This window comes from Theropithecus gelada, chromosome 7a (genome assembly GCF_003255815.1).
Source record: "Theropithecus gelada isolate Dixy chromosome 7a, Tgel_1.0, whole genome shotgun sequence".
Taxonomy (NCBI): domain Eukaryota; kingdom Metazoa; phylum Chordata; class Mammalia; order Primates; family Cercopithecidae; genus Theropithecus; species Theropithecus gelada.
Window position 1 is genome coordinate 23,568,026 of NC_037674.1, and position 26,093 is coordinate 23,594,118.

Sequence of the window (26,093 nt, forward strand, 5' to 3'; positions counted from 1 at the left end):
CTTACACTGGTGTGAATATATTATGTTAGCTTTCAATTATTTGTGCAAATAAGGACTGAGGATATCTAAGATTAACATATTCTTCAGGTAATTAAAAACTAAATTTTAATTATTAACTTCAATCTCTTCTGTTATTCCATTTTTTCCCAATACTGTCAGAAAATAATAAAATAATCTGTCTTAGGATTCATTCTCCTCTTCTTCCCTTTTAAACGTGACCTACCCAGAAGAAGCAATAAGAAATGAGCTATCCCATAGAGATGGAAGATAAAAGAAGTAGGAGGCAAGAATGGATAAGAAACTAGGATATCTGCTCTTAAGTGGTAGAGATCACGAACTTTCAAGTCCACCTCATGAATTCACATTGTTTTGTTATTGTTGTTTTTGTTTGTTTGCTTGAGATAGGGTCTCACTCTGTCACCCAGGCTGGAATGCAGTAGCACATTTGTGGTTCACTGCAGCCTTGACCTTGACCTCTCCAGCTCAAGGGATCCTCCCACCTCAGTCTCCCAAGTAGCTGGGACTAGAGGTGCATGCCACCATATGCCGCTAATTTTTTCTATTTTCTGTAGAGACAGGGTTTCGCCATGTTGCCTAGGCTGGTCTCGAACTTCTGGGCTCAAGCAATCCTCCTGCCTCAGCCTTCCAAAGTGCTGGGATTACAGGTCTGAGCCACTGTGCCTGGCTGATTCAGCACTGTTTATTGATGGCCTGCTATATGCCAAGCCTTTGGTTGGTACTGAGAAAAAGTAGCCCACAACTTAGAATCATCCTATAATAATGGTAATTAAGTGCTGAATGTTTCTCTGATTCATTTGTCACACAATGACTCTTAAGACACTGTATTATGTTGGTTATCCAAGTGTCACAATAGTATTATGAACAAGGTATCATGGAAGAAGAAAGTTTGAGAAGAAATCCTTACAAAGGCAAAGAAAATGCACTCACCTTGGGAAGGAAAAATAAATAAAAAGACAAGGAGAAGAACAGGCTGGAAGAAGAAGACAGGAAGTCAAAGTCACTTGGAGTATATAGCCCAAATGAGGGCAGTTTACCATGGGTAAGCTATATTTTAACCCAAAGAAGCAAGAGCCTTTGAGTATGGCAAGGGCAAGAGCTTCAATCATCCTAAAATGAACCTTTCATAATAACTATGGATGTTTATTTCACACCAGTCCCATTTTAGAGGAAGAAAAAATGGCTTTATCTAAGACTTCTTAACTAGTGATATCAGAACATATTATCCTAGGCTTAAACCAGTTTAGATCACTTAAATAAGATACAGTCATTCTATAATCGTGGTAATTGAGGGCTCAATCTAAGAGACTTCCCTAGTGGTTTCAAAATATTTCCTAGAAAAGAAAACCTTTTTCAGAGCTCAAAGAAGTACAGTCTACACAAAGGGCCAGGTAGAAGCCAGATAAGCTAAATTGAGTAGGTGCATCTGAAATTATTCAAATCCATATCTTAAAGAGAAATTAGAGATAGAAACTATTCTCAATTTACAGAAAAGGAGCTGTTTCCTCACCTGTTGAACTCAGATACTATCCTCATGAGAATGGAAGTCTTTTTCAAAGTCAGGTCACAGGAAAAAACCTTTTAAAAGTTTAAACCCTTATTTATACTACCTACTTCTTATTTCTACTCAACTGGTAATCAGTTATGAAACTTCTTATCTTCTATAAGATACTAGCACATTCAACAATTCTCAGGCAAAGGCATAAGTGAATCTCAAAGAAACTTCTACAGGATAACATTCTTGTCGTCATCCAGTGCATTTAAACTTTTGTGGAATACTTTTAACTTTTTTGTTTTGTTTTCTTAGAAAACATGTTGGCCAGGTGTGGTGGCTCATGTCTGTAATCTCAGCACTTTGGGAGGCCAAGGCGGGTGGGTCATGAGGTCAAGAGATCAAGACCATCCTGGCCAACATGGTGAAGCCCCGTCTCTACTAAAAATAAAAAAATTACCTGGGTGTGGTGGTGCGCACCTGTAGTCCCAGCTACTCTGGAGGTTGAGGCAGGAGAATCACTTGAATCTGGGACATGGAGGTTGCAGTGAGCCAAATTCATGCCACTGCACTCCAGCCTGGGCAACAGAGCAAGACTCTGTCAAAGAGAAAGAAAGAAAGAGGAAGGAAGGAAGGAAGGAAGGAAGGAAGGAAGGAAGGAAGGAAGGAAGGAAGGAAGGAAGGAAGGAAGGAAGGAAGGAAGGAAGGAAGGAGAGAGAGAGAGAGAAAGAAAAAAGAAAAGAGGAGAAAAGAAAAAAGAAGAAAGGAAAGAAAGAAACAGGTCTATGTGTCTTTCACTGAATTTTCTTAAAGATCCTCTGAGGTGTGTAGAGAAGTTTTATTATCATGATTTAAAATGAATAAAATGGGATAGCCATGGTGGCTCACACCTCTAATCCTAGCACTTTGGGAGGCTGAAGCTGGTGGATTGCCTGAGTTCAGGAGTTTGAGACCAGCCATGGGCAACATGGCAAAACCCTGTCTCTACTAAAAATACAAAAGATTAGCTGGGTGTGGTGATGCATGCCTGTAATCCCAGCTACTCGGGAGGCTGAGGGACAAGAATCGCCTTAACCCAGGAGGCACAGGTTGCAGTGAGCCAAGATTGTGCCACTGCACTCCAGCCTGGGCGACAGAGCAAGACTCTGTCTCAAAAAAAAAAAAAAAGATAGGCCGGGCGCGGTAGCTCAGGCCTGTAATCCCAGCACGTTGGGAGGCCGAGATAGGCAGATCACGAGGTCAGGAGATCGAGGCCATCCTGGCTAACAAGGTGAAACCCCGTCTCTACTAAAAAATACAAAAAACTAGCCGGGCGAGGTGGCGGGCGCCTGTAGGCCCAGCTACTCGGGAGGCAGAGGCACGAGAATGGCCTAAACCCAGGAGGCGGAGCTTGCAGTGAGCTGACATCCGGCCACTGTACTCCAGCCCGGGCAACAGAGCGAGACTCCATCTCAAGAAAAAAAAAGATTAGGTAGATAGATAGATAGATAGATAGATAGATAGACAGATAGATAGACAGATAGACAGACAGATAGATAATAGATAGATGATAGATAGATAATAGATAATAGATAGATGATAGATAGATAATAGATAGATGATAGATAGATAATAGATAGATAGATAGATAGATAGATAGATAGATAGATAGATAGATAGATAATAGATAGATGAGAGAGAGAGAGAGAGATGAATAAAATGAAGTACAGGGAGTTTTACTGACAGAAGTGCAGATCCTCTGCTTAGCTCAGGAAGGTTCTCTCTTTGGTCATAACATGACTTCCAAAGACCCTCATTTACTCTGGCTCTCCCTTCCTTGTAGCCCTTCTCTCTTTTGTTCCTCTTATGTACTAAACTTATTCAAATCTGACTTTTCACCAGAGGGAATATTCTCACTAGTGGAAGAACAGCTCAGGTTTCCTTCACCACTCCTGCAGCCCTAAAAAACACTTTAAGATGACTCACAAAACAAACCTTTCAGCTTCCAGGGCAAAAAATATAAGTTTCATTAAAATGCTCAGAATATATTTAGTTTGTTTGGGTTTATTTTTCTTTTTCTTTTTTATTTTTTGGTATTTTAAGTTTTATTTCAATTGTTTTGATTTGCCTTGAAAAGTTTTATGGATCCCTTTGTTCGTTGACCAGTTACTGTGTTTTTGCTGTCTATAAAATGCAGAATGTGGCAGTCACCCCAAGTTCAGCTGACAGAGTTGCTAACGGTGATGGGATACCTGGAGATGAGCAAGCTGAAAATAAGGAAGACGATCAAGCTGGTGTCGTGAAGTTTGGATGGGTGAAAGGTGTGCTGGTGAGAAAGCTCCTCTGTTTACAAATTAAAACTATCCATTAAATGTTCTAGTGGATTAAGAGTGAACAAGGCCTGGGCACAGCATTATGAAGAGCTACGGGTTTTGTCCCACTATCATTGTCCTGTCTCCTTTCAATACCACTTCTATCCACAGGTAAGATGCATGCTGAACATCTGGGGAGTCATGCTCTTCATTCGCCTCTCCTGGATTGTTGGAGAAGCTGGAATTGGTAAGCATTTTTCCCCTCCTAAATAATTTTGATATAAATTATAAATTCAATGAGCAACCTTTTTTCACCATTAGTACTGAATGTGAGATGAAGGTCACAGAAATAATTTACAGTTGAGCTGCTTTTACTTTGCTTCTTTGACGATGTTTGTCAGAAAGCAAAGGTGAAGAGTTAACTCCTGTGAGACTGGAATTTTCCAGCTTGTCAAACAGGCGAATGCTCAAGGAGATATCTCTATCTTTTGATAGAGTTTTAGGTATACAGACATATAATAGCACGTTAATTTTGGATAATAACATTTGTATTTGGGGACATATTGACATTTGCCTCTCATTTGTTACAGAGTATCCTTCTTGGGATGATTGGTAAAACGTCACTGAACAAAAATATCTTGTGGGAAAACTGGTGAAAGAAAATGTGACCTGACTAATAAAAATGCTGAATTGTTGAACTTTTTCCAAAGAAAATAATTGTGTTACTTTCAGGTACCAGCAGTCAGAAAACAAAGGCTAATCGAGTATTGCCAGATATGAGCTTAAAGGGAAAAATGAAATGACTAAGATAATATGTATATTACTGTTATTTTTTCTAAATGAAAAATGGATAATAATGACATTATTTTGAGTGATTGTTTAATGTTTTAAATATTACACTCCATTTTAAATATTATTTCTTCTAGCCAATCTTTTTTGTTGAAACTATATTAGTAAAGTTTTTATGAAAAATATAATGGAATTTTATTAAAGTTCTCCATTTAATGAGATAAAAATTAATGATGTTCTATTCCATATATGGGAAATACATTATGAATTCACTCTCTGGAGAAGACTTAGTCTCAAGAATACGGAAGTTCTATTGTGCCTTCAGATAGCACTCCAGAAGGTATCTCAATTCACATTTTGGAAGGTAGTTGGTCATTATTTATTGACTTTGCTCTTCAAAACACATTCAGCATCACCGGAAGACTAACTCAGAAAAGAAAGGGCTAAGCTGTAAATTGAAAAACCGGAGCCAGTTCCCATAGTTTTTCCATGTTTCATGTTTGGCAACTGCTGGGTTCCTGACAGAGGGCTGCTTGCCGGTTTTATGAAGCATAGCAAATGAATGCTCACAGCCGCAGGGTCCAAAATAAGTATATGCCGTTCCATGGAAAATCTGCATCTTAATATTGCCAAGGTTTTGCTCCAGGGTTTCATGCAAAATTAGGTTTTTAAGGGTAGTTTAGTAACTTATTGAGATCATCAAGAAACATTACTTTGTTTGGAGGTGTGAGAGTAGCCAAGGGCAAGAGTAATTCTTTTTAATGCAACTTATTTAACATCCGTATGTTTGGGCAATAATCTGAACTTTAATCAGATCTTACATTACTCTTCCCAGTCAACGCAGTTTTGAGTTTATTGCAAAACCGTAGAGAATGAAGAATCCTATCTTCTGCTAAACAGTTTATTATACTATCAGACATTAATTTTATTTTAATATAGATCTTTATATTGAAGTAGTGAAATTATATATTAGAAGAGACTAAAATTCTACCTAGTAAGTGTTCAATGGGTTTTCCTTTGAATGGAGGTTTGTGTTTTTCTTTTCTTTTTTTAAATTCTCGGAAGATAGACTTTAGTGAGTACTAGAAACTTATTGTCAACCTTACTCAGTTTTACTGGCCTTTGCTATGAACCTAAAACTAAATGAGTTAAGTCACCATCTGGGTCCCATTTGGGTTTTCCTTATCGGGAAAGAAAAGAAACAAATACATCTATTTGTTCTTGCTTTGGGGGTAGATTGAGGAAGAAAACTAAATACGTTTTCAAGTCGAGACCCTGGGAATAGAGCCAGAAGGAATCTGGAGCCAGGAGTAACAGTAGCTACAGCCCTTGGGTAACCATTCTGGGCTATGAGTTTTGGCTGTCTTGTTCCCAAAAGCAAAGGGTGGAATGAGCTGATAATGCTGTCTAGTTGTTCTTCTCTATCTTGGAGACTTTGCTGGGGCAAGATGGTTTCCAATAAATTTAACCATCAAGCAAGGATGTTGGGTGTGAAAAGCCGGTATGACCTGAAGCAAGTCACTTATATTCAGTGTTTCCCCTTCTTTTCTAAATATTAAGGAGCAGGTTAATTCCTACCCAATGAATTCTTTGAAGATAAAGCTAAAGTACCTTTCTGAACAGGCAGACACAAGTTAAATAGGCTGAGGGTAGCTTAGTTGTCTTACTGAGGGATGCATAAGAATTATCTGGGAAGTTAGGTTAGGAAACTGCAGAATCTTGGGATTTACTTTTAAAGATCCAAACTCAGTAGGTCTGAGCATTTTTAATAAGCACCCCAGGCATTTCCTGAAGCAGGTGGTTCAAGAACCACAATTTCAGAAAACAATGAACTGAATGTGCTCCCAGCTGCCTTCTACCCTGGGATTTTATTTTTGATTATGAGAGAGAAGCAAATCCCTTGCTGTTCAAAAGTATTAAAACTTTGTTCCAAGATTTCAAAGGGTTTCAGAAATATATACAATGCAAAAGGATGAATTAAGAATTGTTGGAAAAAGTTAGAGTCAAAAGGAAAATAATGGTGAGGAAATAATAAGGTTGGAGTAGGTTTAATGTTATGAGATGCAAATTATATGGTCCTGTAGAGTTTCTGGGGTATGCTAAACATTTTCTATCAAGCCTCTTCAAAACAAAGTCAGGAGCAAAACAAATGCAAAACAAATCACCTTTAGTGGCACAAGGACCTGAAGCCACATAGTGATATAGAGGCGCTGCTCACCACAGTATCCCTGCAACAGATATGAAGAATTTAGTCCAACTATTTTTTACAACCCCTAGCTTTTAAGAGTCTACGGGGTCCAAAGCAATGTGGTCTAAGTTTGCAGCCTCTGCTTAGTTAGCCTCTTCCCACTGCACTTTAACCTGCAAAAAAGCCTAGAGCCTCCTGTTAGAGACAGGGTATGGCCAAGAGCTTCAAAAGAACCACCCTTTAATACCTTGACTCATTCCCACTGCTGCCCTTAACCTCCTTCCACTTTCCCTTCTCTTCGGGCATCGCCAGAGAGATAACAGCCTCTCTTGGCTAACTACCCTTCTAACCATCCTTGGGACAAGAGAGACTGCCAACAACAACTATGGAGCATTCACTTTACATAGCAGAACTTACCAAAAAGCCTAGACCAGAGCATTCTGGATGGAGCCAGAGTGAGTTCAGTGGCTGTGACTCCACAGCCCTCTCCCTGAATTCTGGGTTGGCCTCCATTAGAGAGGGTATTGTAGGGAGGGAAAAATGGTTATCTTCTACCCATCTTAGGTTAATTGGCTGGGGGCCTATAAAATAGACTGACAAAAGTCAGATCAATAAGAGAAAAACAGAATTTGTTAACATGTACATGGTACACACACTTGGGACCAGTCAGTGATGAGTGACTTAAAGGGGTGGTTAGAACATGGGCTTACATATCATCTTAACAAAAGAACAATTAAATTGTAGAGAGGTGACAAGACAAAGGAAAAGGACTTTTCATTCATAGGGTGGCGAATGCTGGCAAGATAAATATATAAGGAAAGGAATGGAAGTTAAGAGCTAGTCAGCAAAGCTTGTTGCCTGTGGTGCCTTTGTCTGCCTGTGGTGCCTTTGTCAGGCTGATAAGCATCCAAAATTGTCTCTGGTGATCAGAGACACCACTTCCTGGTAGAGAGGGGAGGGAGGACAAATTTATGTCCTGTTTTTAGGTAAATAGGAAGGGGATCGAGAGCTTTTCTTGTATCTACTTTTTTTCAGTTGTCCAAATAATCCTTATGCCAAAGTGGTATATTGTGATACCCTTCTGTAGCCTCCTGGCTATGTGTTTCTTGAAGCTGAAAGCAGTCACGCCTTCATTGAATTCTGGCCTCTACCACTTTCTCCCTCTCCTTATAATCGTCAACCCTCTGAACCATAAAATCCTTGGGGCACTTTTTCAAATTTCATTTTATTTGTGCCTTGTATTTCTTGCATTACCTGCCACATAGCTGGATATAGAGTAGGTTTTTAAAAAGCAGTAAGTATTATGACTATTGTGGATATGATCAAAAAGCAGTATCATTGAGTGTGTACTGTGTTCCATGTGCTATGCTAGTCACTTTACACATGCATTCTTTCTAATTTCATTGCTATTTCTTAGCTCAGTTATTTATTTATTTAAAGTGACTTATAATAACAGGTAACTTTCCAGAATTCACACCGTCAATAAGTTAATGAAATTTAGTTTCATTCTTTCCACTGTACCCATCTGCCAGGTGAATAATTTGCTATATTGTCTGTAGTTCCCCACCCCTATGTGACCAAATGTATGTAAAAAGATAGCAGCCTGGAAGGGTGAACATTTAATCTCAGTTATCTTGACAGCTTGGAATTGTAGGCCAATTATTATGTTATAGGTGTCTAGAACTTCTCCAAAGATGGAATTCTGTCAGGTGTAATAGTGTAAGCCTGTAGTCCCAGTTACTTGGGAGGCTGAGGTAGGAGGATGACTTGAGGCCAGGAGTTTGAGACCAGCCTGGAAAAAATAGCAAGACTGTCTCTAAAAAGAAGAAGAAGAAGATGGGGTACACATTAAATTTTGACCAGCCCTAGTGGTTTTGTTTTGTACAACTTAGTTCTGCACATTTTAGCTCTTGAGTTTCTTGGAACCAGAGCTACTACAAGCAGAAAACTTCAAAGCTAAGCATTTACTCCATGGTGATTTTCTGGCCAACTTGTTAAACTCAAATGTGGTCCTTTGATGTTTACCCCAGACTTGTTGGTTTTTATGTAAATGATCCAATGAATTCTTCCACTATTTAATCCCTTTATTTTTCCTCTTTCAACTGAGGTCTTGGTGTGATTATCATCGGCTTAGCCGTGACAGTGACTGGTATCACTGGTTTATCCACCTCTGCTATTGCCACAAATGGATGTGTCAGAGGAGGTAATTAAACTTGTGACCCGCACCCTCATTTGTAAGGTAAAGGCAACACAGGCACTAATAGTTCATCACTGACCTTTCTGGAGTGTTTTCAAAGGTAATGCAAGTTGGTTTCTTTTCCCCCATCAGGCAAAGAGATGCAAGAAAAATGGGGAAGGATTTAACCTTTGTCAAACCCCCAACTTTCTCATTCCGGTTCCTTCAAGCAAGAAAGAAGGTCAAATGTCATGTTTTCTCTTTTCACAGCCAGGATAGTTTCTCCCCCAGGACACCAGCATAAGTCAACTTTTCCTTTCCAAGGCTGCACTTTAGATTGTGTTTACTTTTGGAAACCATCCTTCATCATAATGAGCAGTTCTCTGACTTGGTCTTTATGCCAGGCAAACCAGTTTCTCCTTAGCACAAAGAAACCCCGTTGGAGCCCGAGGCATGGACCTGAAAACTTAAATTAAAGGCAGTGTGGTTTGCAGCAATAGGGAATCCAAGGAAGAAAAGTAAAATGCAATATCTTCTATCTTTCATTGCTAACAGGTCTTGGAGTTCTCATAATTCTTCTTTCCACCATGGTAACTTCTATTACTGGGTTGTCAACTTCTGCAATAGCAACTAACGGGTTTGTTCGTGGAGGTAAAATCTCTAAGATATCTAATGCCCTCATCACTTGCTACGGGTAGGCAAACAATTTTTTATACTTTTTGATGGGAACAAGGAAGTAGCCCAATGTTCTTGAAGCCTGGCTATCTGGAGGAGCTGGATGCCAAAGAAAACCTAAGGTACGATGAGAATAGTCCAGGTCTACTCTGGTCTCTTTTCTAATGGATCTCTCTGACACGTTGTAGGTTGTGCTTTACAGATGTGCACCTTCCTTAGGTAAACTTTTTCTTTTCCAGGCTAGTCTGCACTCCTCTAGCTGATGTTCCTTGGAAAACAATTCCCAGGTTTGGCTTCCATTTTAAAGTTCAGTACATTTCAGGTGCTTCCTAGACCTTCATGAAATGGGATCTTTTAGAACATTTCAGGTTTTCACAGGGAGGTGGATCTTTCTGTGACAAGATTCAGACTGCTGCCTCCTGAAGTACTGGTGACTTCTCTCAATACTGGAACCAAACACCTCTCTTGGGGGATTTTGCAGGTCTTGGAGTCATCATCATCGGCCTGAGTGTGGTAGTGACGACACTCACAGGTATTTCTATGTCTGCTATTTGCACGAATGGAGTAGTAAGAGGAGGTAAGCCAATTAATTTACTTATGACTAGAGGCTTGGCTACTAGTAATGTCTGGAATTAGTTTACTATTGGAAGTGAAATTAACATATTGCTAATTAGTCCCCAATATCCTAAAACAAAACAAAATAACCGAAAATTTAAACAGCAAAGCAAAACTTTTCTCAACTAAAATGAGAATATCTTCATTGACACCACCCATTTTTTGTAATGAAACATGTTTATAAAGTGGAGAGTGACTAAGTGTCTAGTAAGAAGGTATGGAATATTATAGCAAAATATATGGTTTCTTTGTACCTTGGATGAGACCCACTTGCTCTCTCGCAGGTCCCCTCAGCATGGGTCTTCTTCAGTGCCCCAGTTGGCATTGCTGATGGTTCTCACTCAGTAAACCACCCCTGCACCCAGGCCTCAGGGCTCACCCCAAACACTGTGCCCCCAATGGCCAACAGGCAAGGGAAGATCATTAAAAGGGGATAAGTAAATAAATAAGCAAAGAGTTACTTTCAAATAATCTAGGAGTAGGCAGGCCTAGGCAGAAAGTGAAATGGATGAAATGTATCGTTGTTCTTCTGTCTTCCTTTGTTCGCCCCCCTTTTCCCCTTTGGTTTCTCTGGTTCTCAACTTGGGTACCTTATCCAGGTCTTCCTACTCAGGGCCTTCTAAAACACCATCCTGCCCACGACACACGTCCACTCTCATCTTCTGCCTGTCTCTCATGTTGACCCAGTCTACCTAGGTAACTGGCTAGCTCATTTGTTTCAGGTAATCTGTATAAAGGAAATAATGGGGATTTGCTCCACCCAGACAATATGCGACATTTTTAGAGAGGTCTTTGACTCCTGAGCCCAAAAGAGTTACTATAGTGAAACAAATTTCTTCTCAGCAAAAAGTAATTTTGTTTTGTTTTCAGGTGTGTTTGTTTGTCATTCGTGTGCCAACTCTGCCCACCTCCAAGGCCACCTCTATATAGGAAGTCAATCTTACTATGGTCTGTGATAATCAGACCTCCTAACATTTAGTCCTTTTCACCTTCAGTAAGCTGCCCTAGGTACCCCTCTAGGCAGTTGAGCAATCTAGTTCAATGCTTCATGTGCACCGAAGTATGCAACTATATATATTTAATAGAACTACTTTTTCAATGTCCAAGGGAGAAGTAATTGTTCCAGACCCTCCCCACTTTTCTTCCCACTTGCCACTCCCAAACATTGTGCTATCAGTGGCCAACAGGCAAGGGACCTACTGGCCACACTCATACATATATGGGTATTTAGCAATAATCATGCCTTCTTGAGCTAAAAACATAGAAAACCAAGCTTGATTTATAGAATGAATAATATATCACACTTTATAGATATCTTGTTTTATGCAGCACATATATATCAGAAAATTTTACATATGTACCTATATATGTTTTGTATATATATGTTTATATATATATATGTATCATGCCTTCTTTCACTAAAAACATAGAAAAGCAAGTTTGATTTATAGAATGGATAATACAGATATCTTGTTTTATGCAGTACATGTATATCAGGAAATTGTATATATGTACAAATATCTATATATGTATGTATATATATAGTACATATATACACAACAGAAAGGAAGTTAGAATAACAAAGATAAACTTCACCTACTCCATTTTCTACCTAGACTTTCCTACTCCTGGAAATTTTTTATATATAATTTTACTTCAGTTGCATTATTAATTTGAATACTCCAATGATATTTTGATAAAGTCAACACATTTCTTGGTAAAGTTTGCTGTGTTCTTATTTGTAGATATTTTGCATTTAGGTTTTAATAGATTGGGCTTCATTAAGTCAGGATACCTCTATTGTAGATTAAGTACAGAGTACCAAGAAGGGCTACGTTATTCACTGGGTAACACAGGATTCCTAAAATTATTAGGAAGTTGTAATATTAATATTGAAATAATTCACACTGTAAATGTTCTCAGATAGTCACAATCATTTGGTCATATAAACTAGCAGTTCCTCAATGTAAAGTATGTTCATTTCTTGTTTCAGGTGGGGCCTACTATCTTATTTCCAGAAGTTTAGGGCCCGAGTTCGGTGGGTCAATAGGCCTGATCTTTGCTTTTGCTAATGCAGTGGCTGTTGCTATGTATGTGGTGGGATTTGCTGAGACTGTAGTAGATCTTCTTAAGGTAATTAAAAGCTTTTCTTTTTTTCTGCCAAGCAGCACAATTTAGTTTAGTTTGCCTTCTCAGGGCACTAGGGGATATCATTACAGCTAAATGAGAGGAAAAAAGATAAATATAGTGGAAGGAGCCTGGGCTTGGCCTCAGAAGATCTGGCTTTGAGTCTAGGTTCTCGTGTTTACCAGCCAAGAAGGTTTGGATTAGTTCCTCTATTCTTCCAGACTTTGTTTTCCAAATCTATAACATGGTGTAATCATACTGTTGTATGTATTTCACAGAAGTGTGGCACAGATCAAATGAAATAATGTACATGAAATACTATGTAAAATAGGAAACATCAGATAAATAATGGATATTGCTGTCAACAGTAGTACTATGATGATGGTTATAGATTTCCAGAAGGAAAGAAAGTTGAAAAATTAAAATAACTCACTCCAGAAAACTAGACATTTCCTAGTTTAGGTGTCCAGTGGAGGATGTTGTATGTGCAAGCACATTCATTAGCTGATATACCAACTAATTTCTAGTCCTTTTCTCATAGTAATGGTAGCATTCAGTGAATTCAATTGGAAAAAGTACCTCTAGTTAAAAATTAGATAAATAAATAAGCTTACAGTTCATAAGGTATATTACCTTCAAGAGATGCATTATCAGGTTTGCGTCATCTGTTCTTAAATAGGATGCCACTTAACTTTCAGTATTTACACTGTAAACCATTCATTTTTATTCTGCTAGGATTCCCCTTGACACACAGAAATAACTAGTCATTCTTCTGAAATAAAACACAGTATGTATGTGTATACGTATTTTTACTTAGTACTACAACGGCTTCAAAAGCTAGAATGAATTCTAAAATGTCTAACTCCTAACCTTGACTATCAAAGGCCTATTATCACAGAAAAAAAAAAAAGTTAGGTATTTTTATCTTCATATATTTATGAATACTCCATTTTTCTATTATCCTATATGGCCCCAGGTGTAATTGTATAGTAACTCTTTTTACAGTTAAACATTGCAATAAGACTCACATGCAAAAAGCTGTATCTCTAAGCACTTACAAATTTGTTTCCCCAGGAGAGTGATTCGATGATGGTAGATCCAACCAATGACATCCGGATTATAGGCTCCATCACAGTGGTGATTCTTCTAGGAATTTCAGTAGCTGGAATGGAATGGGAGGCAAAGGTAAATTTCTCAAAAATGATATTATCAACAGTGGTTAGTCAGGTCCTGAATAGATTGCAGGAGTAGAAGGAACTCCATATTCAAAAAGAATTGCTGTTATTACCTGCTATGGTGAAATGAGCAGGCAAGTGCTAGGTAGAACACCAAGCCTGCAAACACGAAGCCCAGGCAGTCATGACTCAGGGCTCATGAGTCACGTGACTGCTGTATTTTGTCTCTCTGTGCTTTCACCAAAGCGGCTGCCTTATGCACAGACCCCTTATGATCATAGCAGCGGTGCACGTTGGAAGCCTGGGTCTTTCAATCACAAATCCTGGTTCCTCTTTCAAGCTGCCTGTGGGTGCAAAAGCCCAAGAGAAATGGCAAGTGTGTTGGAAGCTTGCCAAAGAAACTTGCAAAAGATAAAGACACTGAAGCACCGAGACGTTACACAATTTACTGAAGGCCACAGAGATATAAACTAGTTTCAAATTCAGGCACTCTAACTACAGAGCTGGAGCTTTAAATGCTACCCTCTACTGCTACTAAACTTCATTGCCTCGCTCAGGGAATAAAGTTATCTAAAGTAGGGTTCTCCTATGTTTTTTCAATCACAGTGTCCTGTTGATACTAATTTTCACGAATTCCCTTTTTATATTTATTTCTTTATTTGCTTGCTTATTATTGATCTCTTCGTAGACCATACGTAAGGATTAGGCCTGTTTTGGTCACAGGTGAGTATCAGTGCCTAGAAGAATGTTCAACATGTGGTAGGCACTTACTGAAGTTTTGTTGAATGTGTGAATGCATAATCTAGAAATAAATGCCATGTAGGAATGTTTTTTATTGACTTATACAGGTGGGAGGCACCTATATAAGAGGCAAAAACTATCATTCTCTTCTGAAACCCAGTACTTCACCAGCAAATTTAGACACATCATGGGCTTCAGAACCAGAAAATCTCTGAGTTTAACCAGTGATAAAATGGATAGCAAATTTTTGAATGATGGGAAACATTTCTTTTGCCTCCTTTGTAATTCCCTCAAGTGACTGGTGCAATGGAAAGTATTCCTACATGCCTGTGGAGGAAGTAACTGGATCTCAAGCGGTCATGAGATGTGGAAAGACAGCCAAAGCCTCCCACCTATATAAGTCAACAGAAAACATTCCTACATGGCATTTATTTATAGATTATGCATTCACACATTCAACAAAACTTCAGTAAGTGCCTACCACGTGTTGAACATTCTTCTAGGCACTGATATTCACCTGTGACCAAAACAGGCCTAATCCCTACGTATGGTCTACGAAGAGATCAATAATAAGCAAGCAAATAAAGAAATAAATATAAAAAGGGAATTCGTGAAAATTAGTATCAACAGGACACTGTGATTGAAAAAACATAGGAGAAAAAACATAGGAGAACCCTACTTTAGATAACTCTATTCCCTGAGCGAGGCAATGAAGTTTAGTAGCAGTAGAGGGTAGCATTTAAAGCTCCAGCTCTGTAGTTAGAGTGCCTGAATTTGAATCCAGTTTATATCTCTGTGGCCTTCAGTAAATTGTGTAACCTCTCGGTGCTTCAGTGTCTTTATCTTTAAAATGAGGATAATAATATTGCCTACTTCATAATGCTGCCAGTTTGTTAGTGGTATTATTTACCTTAAAAGAACACAGGTAAATTTAAATCTGCATCTGTTCTATTGTAAGCCCTCAGTAAACAGACAGCTGTTACTATTTAAATGGGCTGGGCACGGTGGCTCACACCTGTAATCCCAGCACTTTGGGAGGCTGAGGAGGGCAGATCACAAGGTCAGGAGTTCGAGACTATCCTGGCCAACATGGTGAAACCCTGTCTCTATTAAAAATACAATATTAGCCAGGGTGGCATATGCCTGTAATCCCAGCTACTCGGGAGGCTGAGGCAGGAGGGTTGCTTGAACCCAGGAGGTGGAGGTTGCAGCGAGCCCAGATCACACCATTGCACTCCAGCCTGGGCGACAGAGTGAGACTCCATCTCGGGAAAACAAAACAAAATAAAATAATAAAACATAAAAGATTAAATTGTCAAGAAAGGCCTCTCTGAGGAGGTAACTAAGACTTAAAGGATGAAAAGAAGGAAATAGCTATGCAAGAAGTAGAGTGAAGTGCTTTCCAGGTAAAGGAAACAGCATATGGCAACACCAAGCCATAAACACCTTGCAGCATTGGAGGGGCTGAAGGAAGACCATCTGGCCAGTCAACCTTGCAGACTGCTTGTGCTGAGCACACAGTGGTAGCCTGACGTCAAGTGCACTGGGCATCACAGGAATTCTATTCATCATTCTGCATTCTCGAACTCCTGCAGTTAGCACTGGGAACAGAAACAACCGATAAGTGCTCTGCCGAAAACAAACAAACAAAACCCCCTCAAGTCTATCAGTGTTAAAACTTTTGGCTTCATTTACATTCCTGGGACAATGGTGGAAGTTACCCACCTGCTACTTAGAGTGTTACAGAAATGTCACCTTGAAGTGCCCAAACATGTGCTCCATTAAAAATGTGGTGTATGCATCCAAGTAGAATAAGGCCTGTTTACATGCCATTCTAATAAGGATGCACTTATTACCTACTCTGGGTAGCAGAGATTTAACTGAAATAATCAGATGGAGTCTTTCTGCAGTGGACACTTCTAACTTTTACAATTATGTAAAAAGTTGTTAAATAAATCTAATTTGGTTTCCTTTTACCTTGCCATTCCAGGCCCAAGTGATTCTTCTGGTCATTCTTCTCATTGCTATTGCAAACTTCTTCATTGGAACTGTCATTCCATCCAACAATGAGAAAAAGTCCAGAGGTTTCTTTAATTACCAAGGTACATGGAATAAATTGGTTGCTTTTCACTGAATACTTCTCCATTGCCCTCCTCGTCACCATCCCCATCACCCCAACCCCAGCCATCAGAATGCCTGGCTCCCCTTTCAAGTTACCTGTGGATGCAGGAGCTCAAAAGAAATGGGAAGTGCATTGGGGAAGCATAATAGAGGCAAAAACTATCATTCTCTTCTGAAACCCAGTACCTCACCAGCAAATCTGGGCACACCATAGGTTTTAGAACCAGAAAATATATGAGTTTCACTAGTGATAAAATGGATAGTAAATTTCTCCAGGAAAGAGCCTGGTATTGGATTCAGGAGACCCAAGGTTGGGTCTCAACTCTGCCACTTAACAGCTGCACAGAACACCTAATGTGCCTGGGTCTCAGATTTTCCTGCCAAAACGTGGACAATAATAAGAACTTCCTGACGGAATTTTGAGAAACAAATAAGACAGTTTCTCAAAATGTGCTTTGCAATGCAAAAGTGCTTTGTAAACCTTTTGTTGTTGCTGTCAAATAGCAGAAACAGAGACACAGCTCAGTTTGTTCAGCCACTGCAGAGCACTAAAGTCAAACAAAGGCATTTCTTTCTCCCTGCGAGACTTGTTTGCACCTTGCTTTCCCATAGCATTACCTAGTGAAGCATCACTGTCAGGCTTTCAGGCAGAAAAGACTGCAGGAGTTACTCAGTGTAGCATCCTATGATAATATCACAGAGCGTGAAATCTGACTTCTTTCTCTCCTTATTTTACTCCTTCTATCTGTTCTCGCCTTTCTTTTCCCTCTAGCTTGCTCAAGAATCCACTGCTGAGTCTTTAAATGTTTCCCTTCATTATTTACTCAGTGGTCAGTATTTATTTCTTTTTGATATCACATATCTCTTTCTTCCTGACTCCTTTTCTTCATAAAGACTTTCTGGTTCACTTTGCATGTTAATATCCTTTTCCTTTCTATTATTTTCCCTCCTTCCCACTCCTACCATATTTTTTTTTTTCTTTAAGCCTTTTTTTCCTATTTTTCCATCCCAGATTCTTTTGTTCACATTTTTCTGCCTCTTCTTTTCTCTTTTTTCCTCCTGTTTTTCTTCCAGGTTGTTTCCTTTTTATTTAGTAATTTGGTGACAACCTGCGGGATGGTATTATTTTATTAACAAATCTCCTCATCATAATATTCTCCCATACTGAGGATTTGGTATAAGCAGCTAAGATCTAATACCCAGGAGTAAAGAGTAAAAAGATTCATACATTAGTAGCAAAATTGTAAAGCAGACTCATCCACAAGGTTCTTCAACTACAAAAAAAAAAAAAAGGCATCGAAAACCAGTGTATTGTTTATGGTATTTATGCGTGTGAGAAGGTAGTTGTGTGTGTGTGTATGTGTGTGGTGGTGCATTTGTGGGTATGCCAGTGTGGTCGTGAGAGAATTCTTCATCTCCTCCTCTTTCAACTTTTTCTAGATGCAAAAAAGTCAGACAGCCTGGATCTCTGTCGGCACAAAAATTGATTTTTCAGAACGATGTCATAGAGATCTAAAAGCTTATGATATATATTTTGACTTTTGGCAAATATTAACATAAAGTTCCTCAGGAGTACACCACATCTTGAAGTTCATTCCATTTAGAATATAGGAATGTGGCCAGGTGCAGTGGCTCATGGCTGTAATCCCAGCCCTTTGGGAGACTGAGGCGGGTGGATCCCCTGAGGTCAGGAGTTCGAGACCAACCTGGCCCACATGGTGAAACCCCGTCTCTACTAAAAATACAAAAAATTAGCCAGGTGTGTGGCAGGTGCCTGTAATCTCAGCTACTTGGGAGGCTGAGGCAGGAGAATCGCTTGGTTGCTTGAACCTGGGAAGCGGAGGTTACAGTGAGCTGAGATCATGCCATTGCACTCCAGCCTGGGCAACAGAGTGAGACTCTGTCTCAAAAAAAAAAAAAAATTAGAACATAGGAGTGTATTTGCATTTAGGTCTAGGGAAGCCAACCGTAACTTAATCTCCTACACTGTGAAAAATGTCTACATGATAACTTTCTTATAATTTATGTTGCAGCATCAATATTTGCAGAAAACTTTGGGCCACGCTTCACAAAGGGTGAAGGCTTCTTCTCTGTCTTTGCCATTTTTTTCCCAGCAGCTACTGGGATTCTTGCTGGTGCCAATATCTCAGGAGATTTGGAGGTACGTTGTTTGCTCTGCTTTGCAGTCCTGGGACGTGGTGGTACAGCTGGTGGGTAGCACAAGGAGCTAGAGAGGTTAAATGTGACCATATCACCCGACATATTCAAACTGTATGTTTCTGTAAGATTTCCTGATGATTTAAAAGTTCTTTCCTTTAATGCCATATTCGGATTTCTATTCCAGATAATTCTTTCAAAAGTCTTATTCGGTGATATCAGAAGAACACAGTAGTGTGATAGTGTATCATATTTCCCTCAAAATAAATGTAGTTCAGTGAAAAAATACCAGAACCGTCCTTTCTCTTTTAAACCCAAATGAATGAGAATATTTTCCTGTAAAAGTAAAAACAAAACAAAACAAAGGGAAATAATCACATTTTCACTTAGCTTCCCACTTATTATTCTGTGTGAAGTACTGCAAAGAGCATGGTATGAGTTAGGATATGGGAATGTTATAAAAGACCAGCAACAGTGGCCTAAACAAGATGCAGGTTTTAATGCACAAAATCTAGCTCAGTTGGGCACAGTGTCATGCACCTGTAGTCCCAGCCACTTGGGAGGCTGAGGTGGGAGGATTGCTTGAACCCAGGAGTTTGAGGCCAGCCTGGGCAATACAGTAAGACCCTGATCTCTTAAAAAAACAAAAATAAATAAAACATATGTATATTTCTTGATTAGTCTTGATATACTCATGAATAAATAAACATTTTATGTTAAATCAAGCCCATAGGCCATCCAGTGGTATAAGAAAGGTCTGCTCCAAAAGGTAGCCCAGGAACCCAGATAACCTCTTTGTTTCACCGTTACTTTGGGGCTTGCCCTCTATCTGCAAGGTCACATTCCAGTCCATGGGAAGGGGGATAAGCATGTAGAGGGCAAGCAATTCCTAGAACTTGCATGTATCACTCCTGTTGACATTCCATTGGCCAGAATTTAGTCTTGTGGCCTTACCTAGTTGCAAAGGAGGGTGGGAAATGTTGTCTCTATCTGAGCAGCCATGTGCCCAGATAAAATTTTAGGGGGTTCTAGTATTAAAAGGAGGAAAGTGAGGACGTATATCAGGGAACAATAAGTTGTTTCTACCACACACACACACACACACACACACAAAGTAGAAGACACAGGTTTTACCTCAACATATTTATGATCAACTTTAGAAGACGAGAAATATTTTCAAGACTCATCAAGAAATATACATACATGAAAACCATATGCATATTCCAAGTGGGATGTGAAATAAAAATACTGAAAAAAATAATTGTTAAGTTAATCAGGGATGATTTTCTCAAAGAAATAACTTTTGAACCTGAACATAAAGCAAAGGCTGGATGCTGACTATTGATGAAGAAATATAGAGTATTCCAGGCAGAAAGGATAGTCAGGCATGAGGAAACTGGGAACAGTGAGAAGTCTCTTACAGTTCAACTGGAGAAACCCTGATGAGGCTCGATCACCTTGAAGGCAAAAGGAAACAGCTATTGGAGGGACTTGAGCCAGAGGCGCTTGCCCTAGAACATAACTCCATGAAAGTAGAGCCTTTGCCTTTGACTTTGTTCATTGCTTTATCCTCAAAGCTAGCACAGCCTCAATAAATACTAATTGAGTAAATAAAATAAAGGCATTTAGATTTTTTATATTAAGGGCCACAGTGCTATGTTAAGTTCTCAAGCAGAAATGGCATAAAAATATTATGCTGAAGTGCAGAAAAGTTAAGAAACTTGTTCAAAATGATTCAAGTAGTATCACTGCTGAATGAAATTTAGCTATGGATGTTGAACTTCTGGTTTCTCAGCTCTGGGAGAGTATCAGAGGTCACTGATTTAAATTTCTGCAAACTATAAACACATCTTTAAAGTAAAGAATATTGTTCTTTCTTTAGACTCCTTAAAAACAAGTTTGTATCAGATGTTTAGTAGTCAGTTCCGCTTAGCTAGCCCTCACTGAGTGCCTGTTCACACCAGGTACTGAGGAAGCAAGGAGCTTCACCTGTCCCTCAAGGAGCTCAGAGTCGAAGGGGGAGACAGACTTCCCTTACATGAATTAGAACAAGCAAGAGTAGAATCAAGTGCAAAGGAAAGAGGAAGCAGCAATTGCCTGTCCCCTCCAAAGTAAAGGAAGACTTTCAGAAGAGGGGACACTCAATCCAGCTTTTGAGGGATGAACAGGAGTTTGCCAACAGGACAAAGAAGAGAGGAACATTTGAAATGGAAGGAATGGGGTGTAAAAAGGCACCGAGAAAGATGCTGCTAATGAGAATTATTTTATGTGCAGAGTAGTGTATGTCATCCTTCATTAATATGTTAAGAAACATATTTATAAAGAATTTTCTATGTGCCCTAAGTACTCTGGGAGTAAGCAAAGAAAGAGAAGATATTATTTCTGTCTGAAAAGATAAGACTTAAAATTCCTCCCCCTTCAAAATAAGTGTTAACTTGATTTAGGGTTGTTGTGTTAGTGAAGAAGTTTTTATTTATTTAGCAGCCTCTACTGAGATATCTCTGATTCTGAGTTCACATGTAAAGAACTACAAACAATGGCCTGTTAGGATTTTGGGGGCATACATGGTCATAACATTATCGTAGAATGTTGCATTCTTTTTATTTAAAAATACTTTTATGATTTTATAATTAAGTTTAACTTTTAACACATACTCTACTATATACTATATACTTTTACTATATACAGAACTCAGGGGTCCTCTAAACTACAGACAGTAGAGTTTGGATATTATCCCCAAACTAGCTGGAGATTCTAAGGAGGTTAGACAAAGGAGTAACATGATCAAATATGTGTTTTATAGAGAGCCTGCTAACAGCTTGTGGAGGGTGGTTTGGAAGGTGGGGAAAGGGTGTAATAGGCAGGAAGACTGGAGGCAGAAAGATCAATTAGAGACTATCATAATAGTCTGGACAAAAGACAACATGGGCCTGATTTAAGGCCATGCAGAGGAAAAGAACCAAAGATATCAGCTTTTGTTAGAGTTAGGAGAAGAAATAGAAAAAAAAATGTTTTTTACTATGACCCACTGTAAGAAAACATTATACATCACAACCAAGTGCACACTTAGAAAATTTTCCCCAAATGGTTCTCTACTTTATTACAAGCAATGCCTTCTGATATTCTCACATCAGTTCTATTCTATTGCATTCTTTTAATGCTGGCTGTAACCTGTTGAATTGATTCCACAGTATAGTAGATGAGGAAAGGAAGCTCACATTTGTCTATTGAGGTTGAAATGGCAGAAGGACATGGGGTGGCAATGTCTAGTGAGTGGGTAGCTAGATGTATGAGTCTGGAGCTCTGAAAGGAGCTAGGGCAGGACTGGCAGCCATGGCATGGATGAGTTAATGCAGGTATGTGCAAAAGGGGAGAGAGAAGAGGTTTGAGGCAGCGTTCAGGGAGACACAGACATTCAAAGTATTAATGGTAAAAAGCAAGTCCATGAAGAAAAAAGAGACAGAGCTAAGAAGCAGGAGAAATCAAAAGACAGTGGGGTCATGCAAATCAAGAGAGGAGAATGCTTTGAGAAGTAATAACGTGGTCACAAGCCGGAGGGGCCAACCATGTTAAATTCTGGGAGGTGACAATATGTTGGGAAATGGGGAGGAAACGTCAGTACTTATAGATATTATTTCTCTTTGAAAGTGAACCTAGAAATAAAACATAATGGATTCAGTTCAATTTAGGAAACATTTACTGTTTACACACTATAGGGTAGGCAGGGTCCTGATCTCTACTCACAGCCTCAGAATCCTCCTCTGGAAGGAAGCTCACAGGCACAAGGGCATGCGACAAATCCAGAACCTTACATTTGCTAATAACGCACTAATAGATGATCTTTAAATATGTACCTGGGAGAAGATTTAGAAAATACCCAAGTCTAATCAAGAAGTGATTTCAGAGAAGCAAAATTAGGATGTGGTTGACATACTGAGAAAGCAGGGATCTAATAGATTGCTTGCATTCTGTCCTAAGGAAAAATAAAATGTCTAATGAAAAAAGATAAAGAAGGTTAGGTTTTGGGTTACTGCTTGTGGATGGAAACTACATTTCAAGTGAAAATCAATAATTTGTCAAAGTCCTCCTGAGCCCTATCTAAGGAGAAGCTAGCCAGACCAGACAATGTGAATATCTAATCATACACTAATATATTGGCATCCAGATTTACATGTTAATGTCTTGGGATCATGGCTAGACAAGGTGGCTTATGCTTATAATCACAGCATTTTGGGAGGCCAAGGTGGGCGATTGTCTGAGTCCAGGAGTTTGAGACCAGCCTGAGCAACATGGCAAAACCCTGTCTCTACAAAACACACACACAAAAATAGCTGGGCAGGGTCGCACACACCTATCATCCCAGCTACTTGGGAGGCTGAGGTGGGAGGATCATTTGAGCACGGGAAGGTTGAGGCTGCAGTGAACCACGATTGAGCCACTGCAATCCAGCCTGGGCAACAGAGCAAGAATCCATGTCAAAATAAATAAATAAATAATAATGTCTTAGAGTCATGATCGACTCTCATGTGACTCCTGTTAAGTCATTTTAGAGTTTGTAGCAGATAGTTGCAAATAAAAAACTAAAAAAGTTTGTGGGGTGTTTGTTTGTTTGGAGACAGCATCTCACTCTGTCGCCCAGGCTGGAGTGCAGTGGCGCAATCTCAGTTCACTACAACCTTCGCCTCCCAGGTTCAAGTGATTCTCGTGCCTCAGTCTCCTGAGCACCTGGGATTACAGGCACACATCACCATGCACAGCTAATTTTTATATTTTTAGTAGAGATGGGGTTTCGCCATGTTGGCCAGGCTGCTCTCAAACTCCTGACCTCAGGTGATCCGCCCGCCTTGGCCTCCCAAAGTGCTGGGATTACAGACGTGAGCCACCGTGCCTGGCCAAAAACTAAGTTTTTGTGTTTTAGGTACAAGACTGCCTTCCATCTTCACATCTGTTATCCATATATATGTATATAAAAATATGCATAAATGTTATATATATATTTTTTTCTGTTTTTCCCACTGTCAGTTCTTTACATTTTACTCAGATCTCAAGAAATTCTTCATCAATAAAATAAATTTGGGAAAATAACATAAATTAGGGTATTCAGTAGGCCCCATCATAGTCATGACTGCCTTCTTTTTCCTTCTGTGCACTGCCCCATTTCATACACCTGCCACACTGAAGACAATAGTTTGGAAGGAAGAGACTGGGTATGTACATGTCAGAACAAACCCTGTGTGCAGATACTCCTAGAAGAGTGCGGAGGAATTAATGATCACAGAGTGGTTCCACAGGGCCGGCTTACTGCCATGGGGGGCAGGTTTGCTTGATTCAGTTGTGACTTTCAGTTGTCAAGTTGAGTCTACATTCACTATGTATAACCTTTTTGACGGACTCGTTCAGCACATTTTAGTTTTCTTTTTAAAGCACAAACTTTGTTTGACTGCAGTGATTGCTTATTTGTATTGATGAGTCTAATGTGCTCTGGTTGGGGGACTCATACCTGCTGATACTGTGCCTTCTTCAATTCAATATTTATTGACTCCTACTCTGTGCCAGGCCCTGTCCTGTAAAAGTGAAGACATTAAAATTTCTATTTAATAATCTCTATTAAGTTGAGTCGAATACAATTCAATATGCTACTTAAAAATTGATTTTATATGATTTATGCCCCCCAAATAGGATATAAAATGGTAAATTAAGTATGATGTGAAATCAACTTAGTGAATGTATATACACTTATAAGCAAGAGAAAAGCGCATTTTCTGGTATAAGCTTGAATTTGCCTCTTTCTTTATGTCTGCTTATGGAAATTAAATATCTCCCATTGCAGATATTTCTGAACTCGATTTCAAATAGGGAATTTAAGGGATTGGAGAATTTAGCAAGTAGATCATCCTTTTCACTCAGTCAAAAGTGATTTTTTTAAAGGCAAGCTTAAGCTCAGTATAAAACAAATACATACAGAGATATTATCAACATGCCAGATATGTTTGTATGTTTTCCCCTACAAATTCAAGATGTAATACATCTAAATGAAATTCATAGGAGATAAAGAGAAGGATGAGGCCTTGGTGAGTGAACTACCTACTATACTTTTCTATAGAAACTTCTTTCTGGACAGTTAGAGATGTCTTCTGTTCAGCTGAAAGTTTTACAGATTTCTTTATTCACTTTGCACACCTTGTCTTTGTCTAAAATAAAGCTCGAGCTTATCAACTTGCCGTTTGCTTGATCTTTTCTTAGAACTTGCCTCAGGATGGGTAGCCTAAAAATCTGAAAATGTGAAAATAACTCCAAGTGATCTATGGTTCTTATTCTGCTCTGTATTCTTCTACCTCCACATTATTTTTTTAAAGGATCCCCAAGACGCCATCCCCAGAGGAACCATGCTGGCCATTTTCGTCACCACTGTTGCCTACTTAGCGGTTGCAATTTGTGTAGGTAAGTAGTACGTCTCTAGTGTTCGAATGTCAGAATTACGAGGGATCCAGTTGTTCACATCTAGTGGGCTTTCAATGAAGCATAAATACAAAGCTTTTTAAAAGGCAACCATTTTAATTCCCTTCTTGGTACCTTAATGTTAATGATTTGGATACTTTAGGGATTTGAATGCAATTAAGCTGTAATACAGGCATCTCTGGGTCAGGGCTAGAATAAAGCTAATCAGGTTGTCATTCTACCTGAACACAAAGAGGGTCCCATTTTACTACCCTTGATGATAATCCCACTGCTAAGGAGGCCACCACTTCCAGCACACACTTCCCTTGTTCTAGGAGGCAGGAGAGAAACAGAATAGAGAAAAGAAGTGAAAAACAAAACCATTCAAACCTAAAAACAGCCTTAGGAAAGTATGAAAGATGTGGAATTTGTGACTGTGTCTCATCCTTGCACTGCTATCCTTAATATGGAAATGTCACCGTCACCAATTGTCAGCATATCAGAACAAGACCCAGCTGCTGGCAGTGTGGGCGGCCAGCCCCTACATTGCTCAGTGAACAGAAAATATGTGTACTCACCTGCTGTTCCTGAGGCTGACTTTCGTTCCACCTGCTGCCTACAGTCACACCTCCTCCTGGTTAGGGGCTGCCTCATACTTTTGGCATAGTAGGAAAGGAAGAGGTTTCTCAACATTTAGAGAAGAAAACCGTCTTCTGTGTACAACAGGGGAAAAAGCTCTAGGCTGGACCACCATGAAGCCAAAGGGTATGTCACAGTCCTCTTCCGCTTACTATAAGAGAAATTGAGAAGATGCATGTACCTACAGTTGGTTTCTGGAGATTAAAAAAAAAAAATGAACTTAAATCCTTCCCTGTCTCATTGTCTCTAGTTTGAGGAAATCTGATAACTTTGTTCAAAGTATTGTCGGGGCTGGGCACAGTAGCTCATGCCTGTAATCCCAATTTGGGAGACTGAGGCCAGAGGATTGCTTAAGCCCAGGAGTTCAAGACTAGCCTGTGCAACATAGAGAGACCCCATTCCTACAAAAAATAAAAAATTAGCCGGGCGTGGAGGCACATACCTATGATCC

At 39.4% G+C, this 26,093-nt stretch overlaps 1 protein-coding gene across 1 annotated transcript in view; it reads left to right on the top strand.

Annotated features, from left to right (window-relative positions):
* The window catches only part of SLC12A1 (solute carrier family 12 member 1), a 101,145-nt gene that overhangs the window by 11,143 nt on the left and 63,909 nt on the right, over positions 1 to 26,093 (top strand). The window contains exons 3-10 of the mRNA XM_025389964.1: positions 3,687 to 3,818; positions 3,973 to 4,048; positions 10,111 to 10,206; positions 12,238 to 12,377; positions 13,446 to 13,556; positions 16,278 to 16,389; positions 18,442 to 18,569; positions 24,922 to 25,006. Coding sequence (XP_025245749.1) covers positions 3,687 to 3,818; positions 3,973 to 4,048; positions 10,111 to 10,206; positions 12,238 to 12,377; positions 13,446 to 13,556; positions 16,278 to 16,389; positions 18,442 to 18,569; positions 24,922 to 25,006 — 880 coding nt within the window. The remainder of the gene's footprint in view (positions 1 to 3,686; positions 3,819 to 3,972; positions 4,049 to 10,110; positions 10,207 to 12,237; positions 12,378 to 13,445; positions 13,557 to 16,277; positions 16,390 to 18,441; positions 18,570 to 24,921; positions 25,007 to 26,093) is intronic.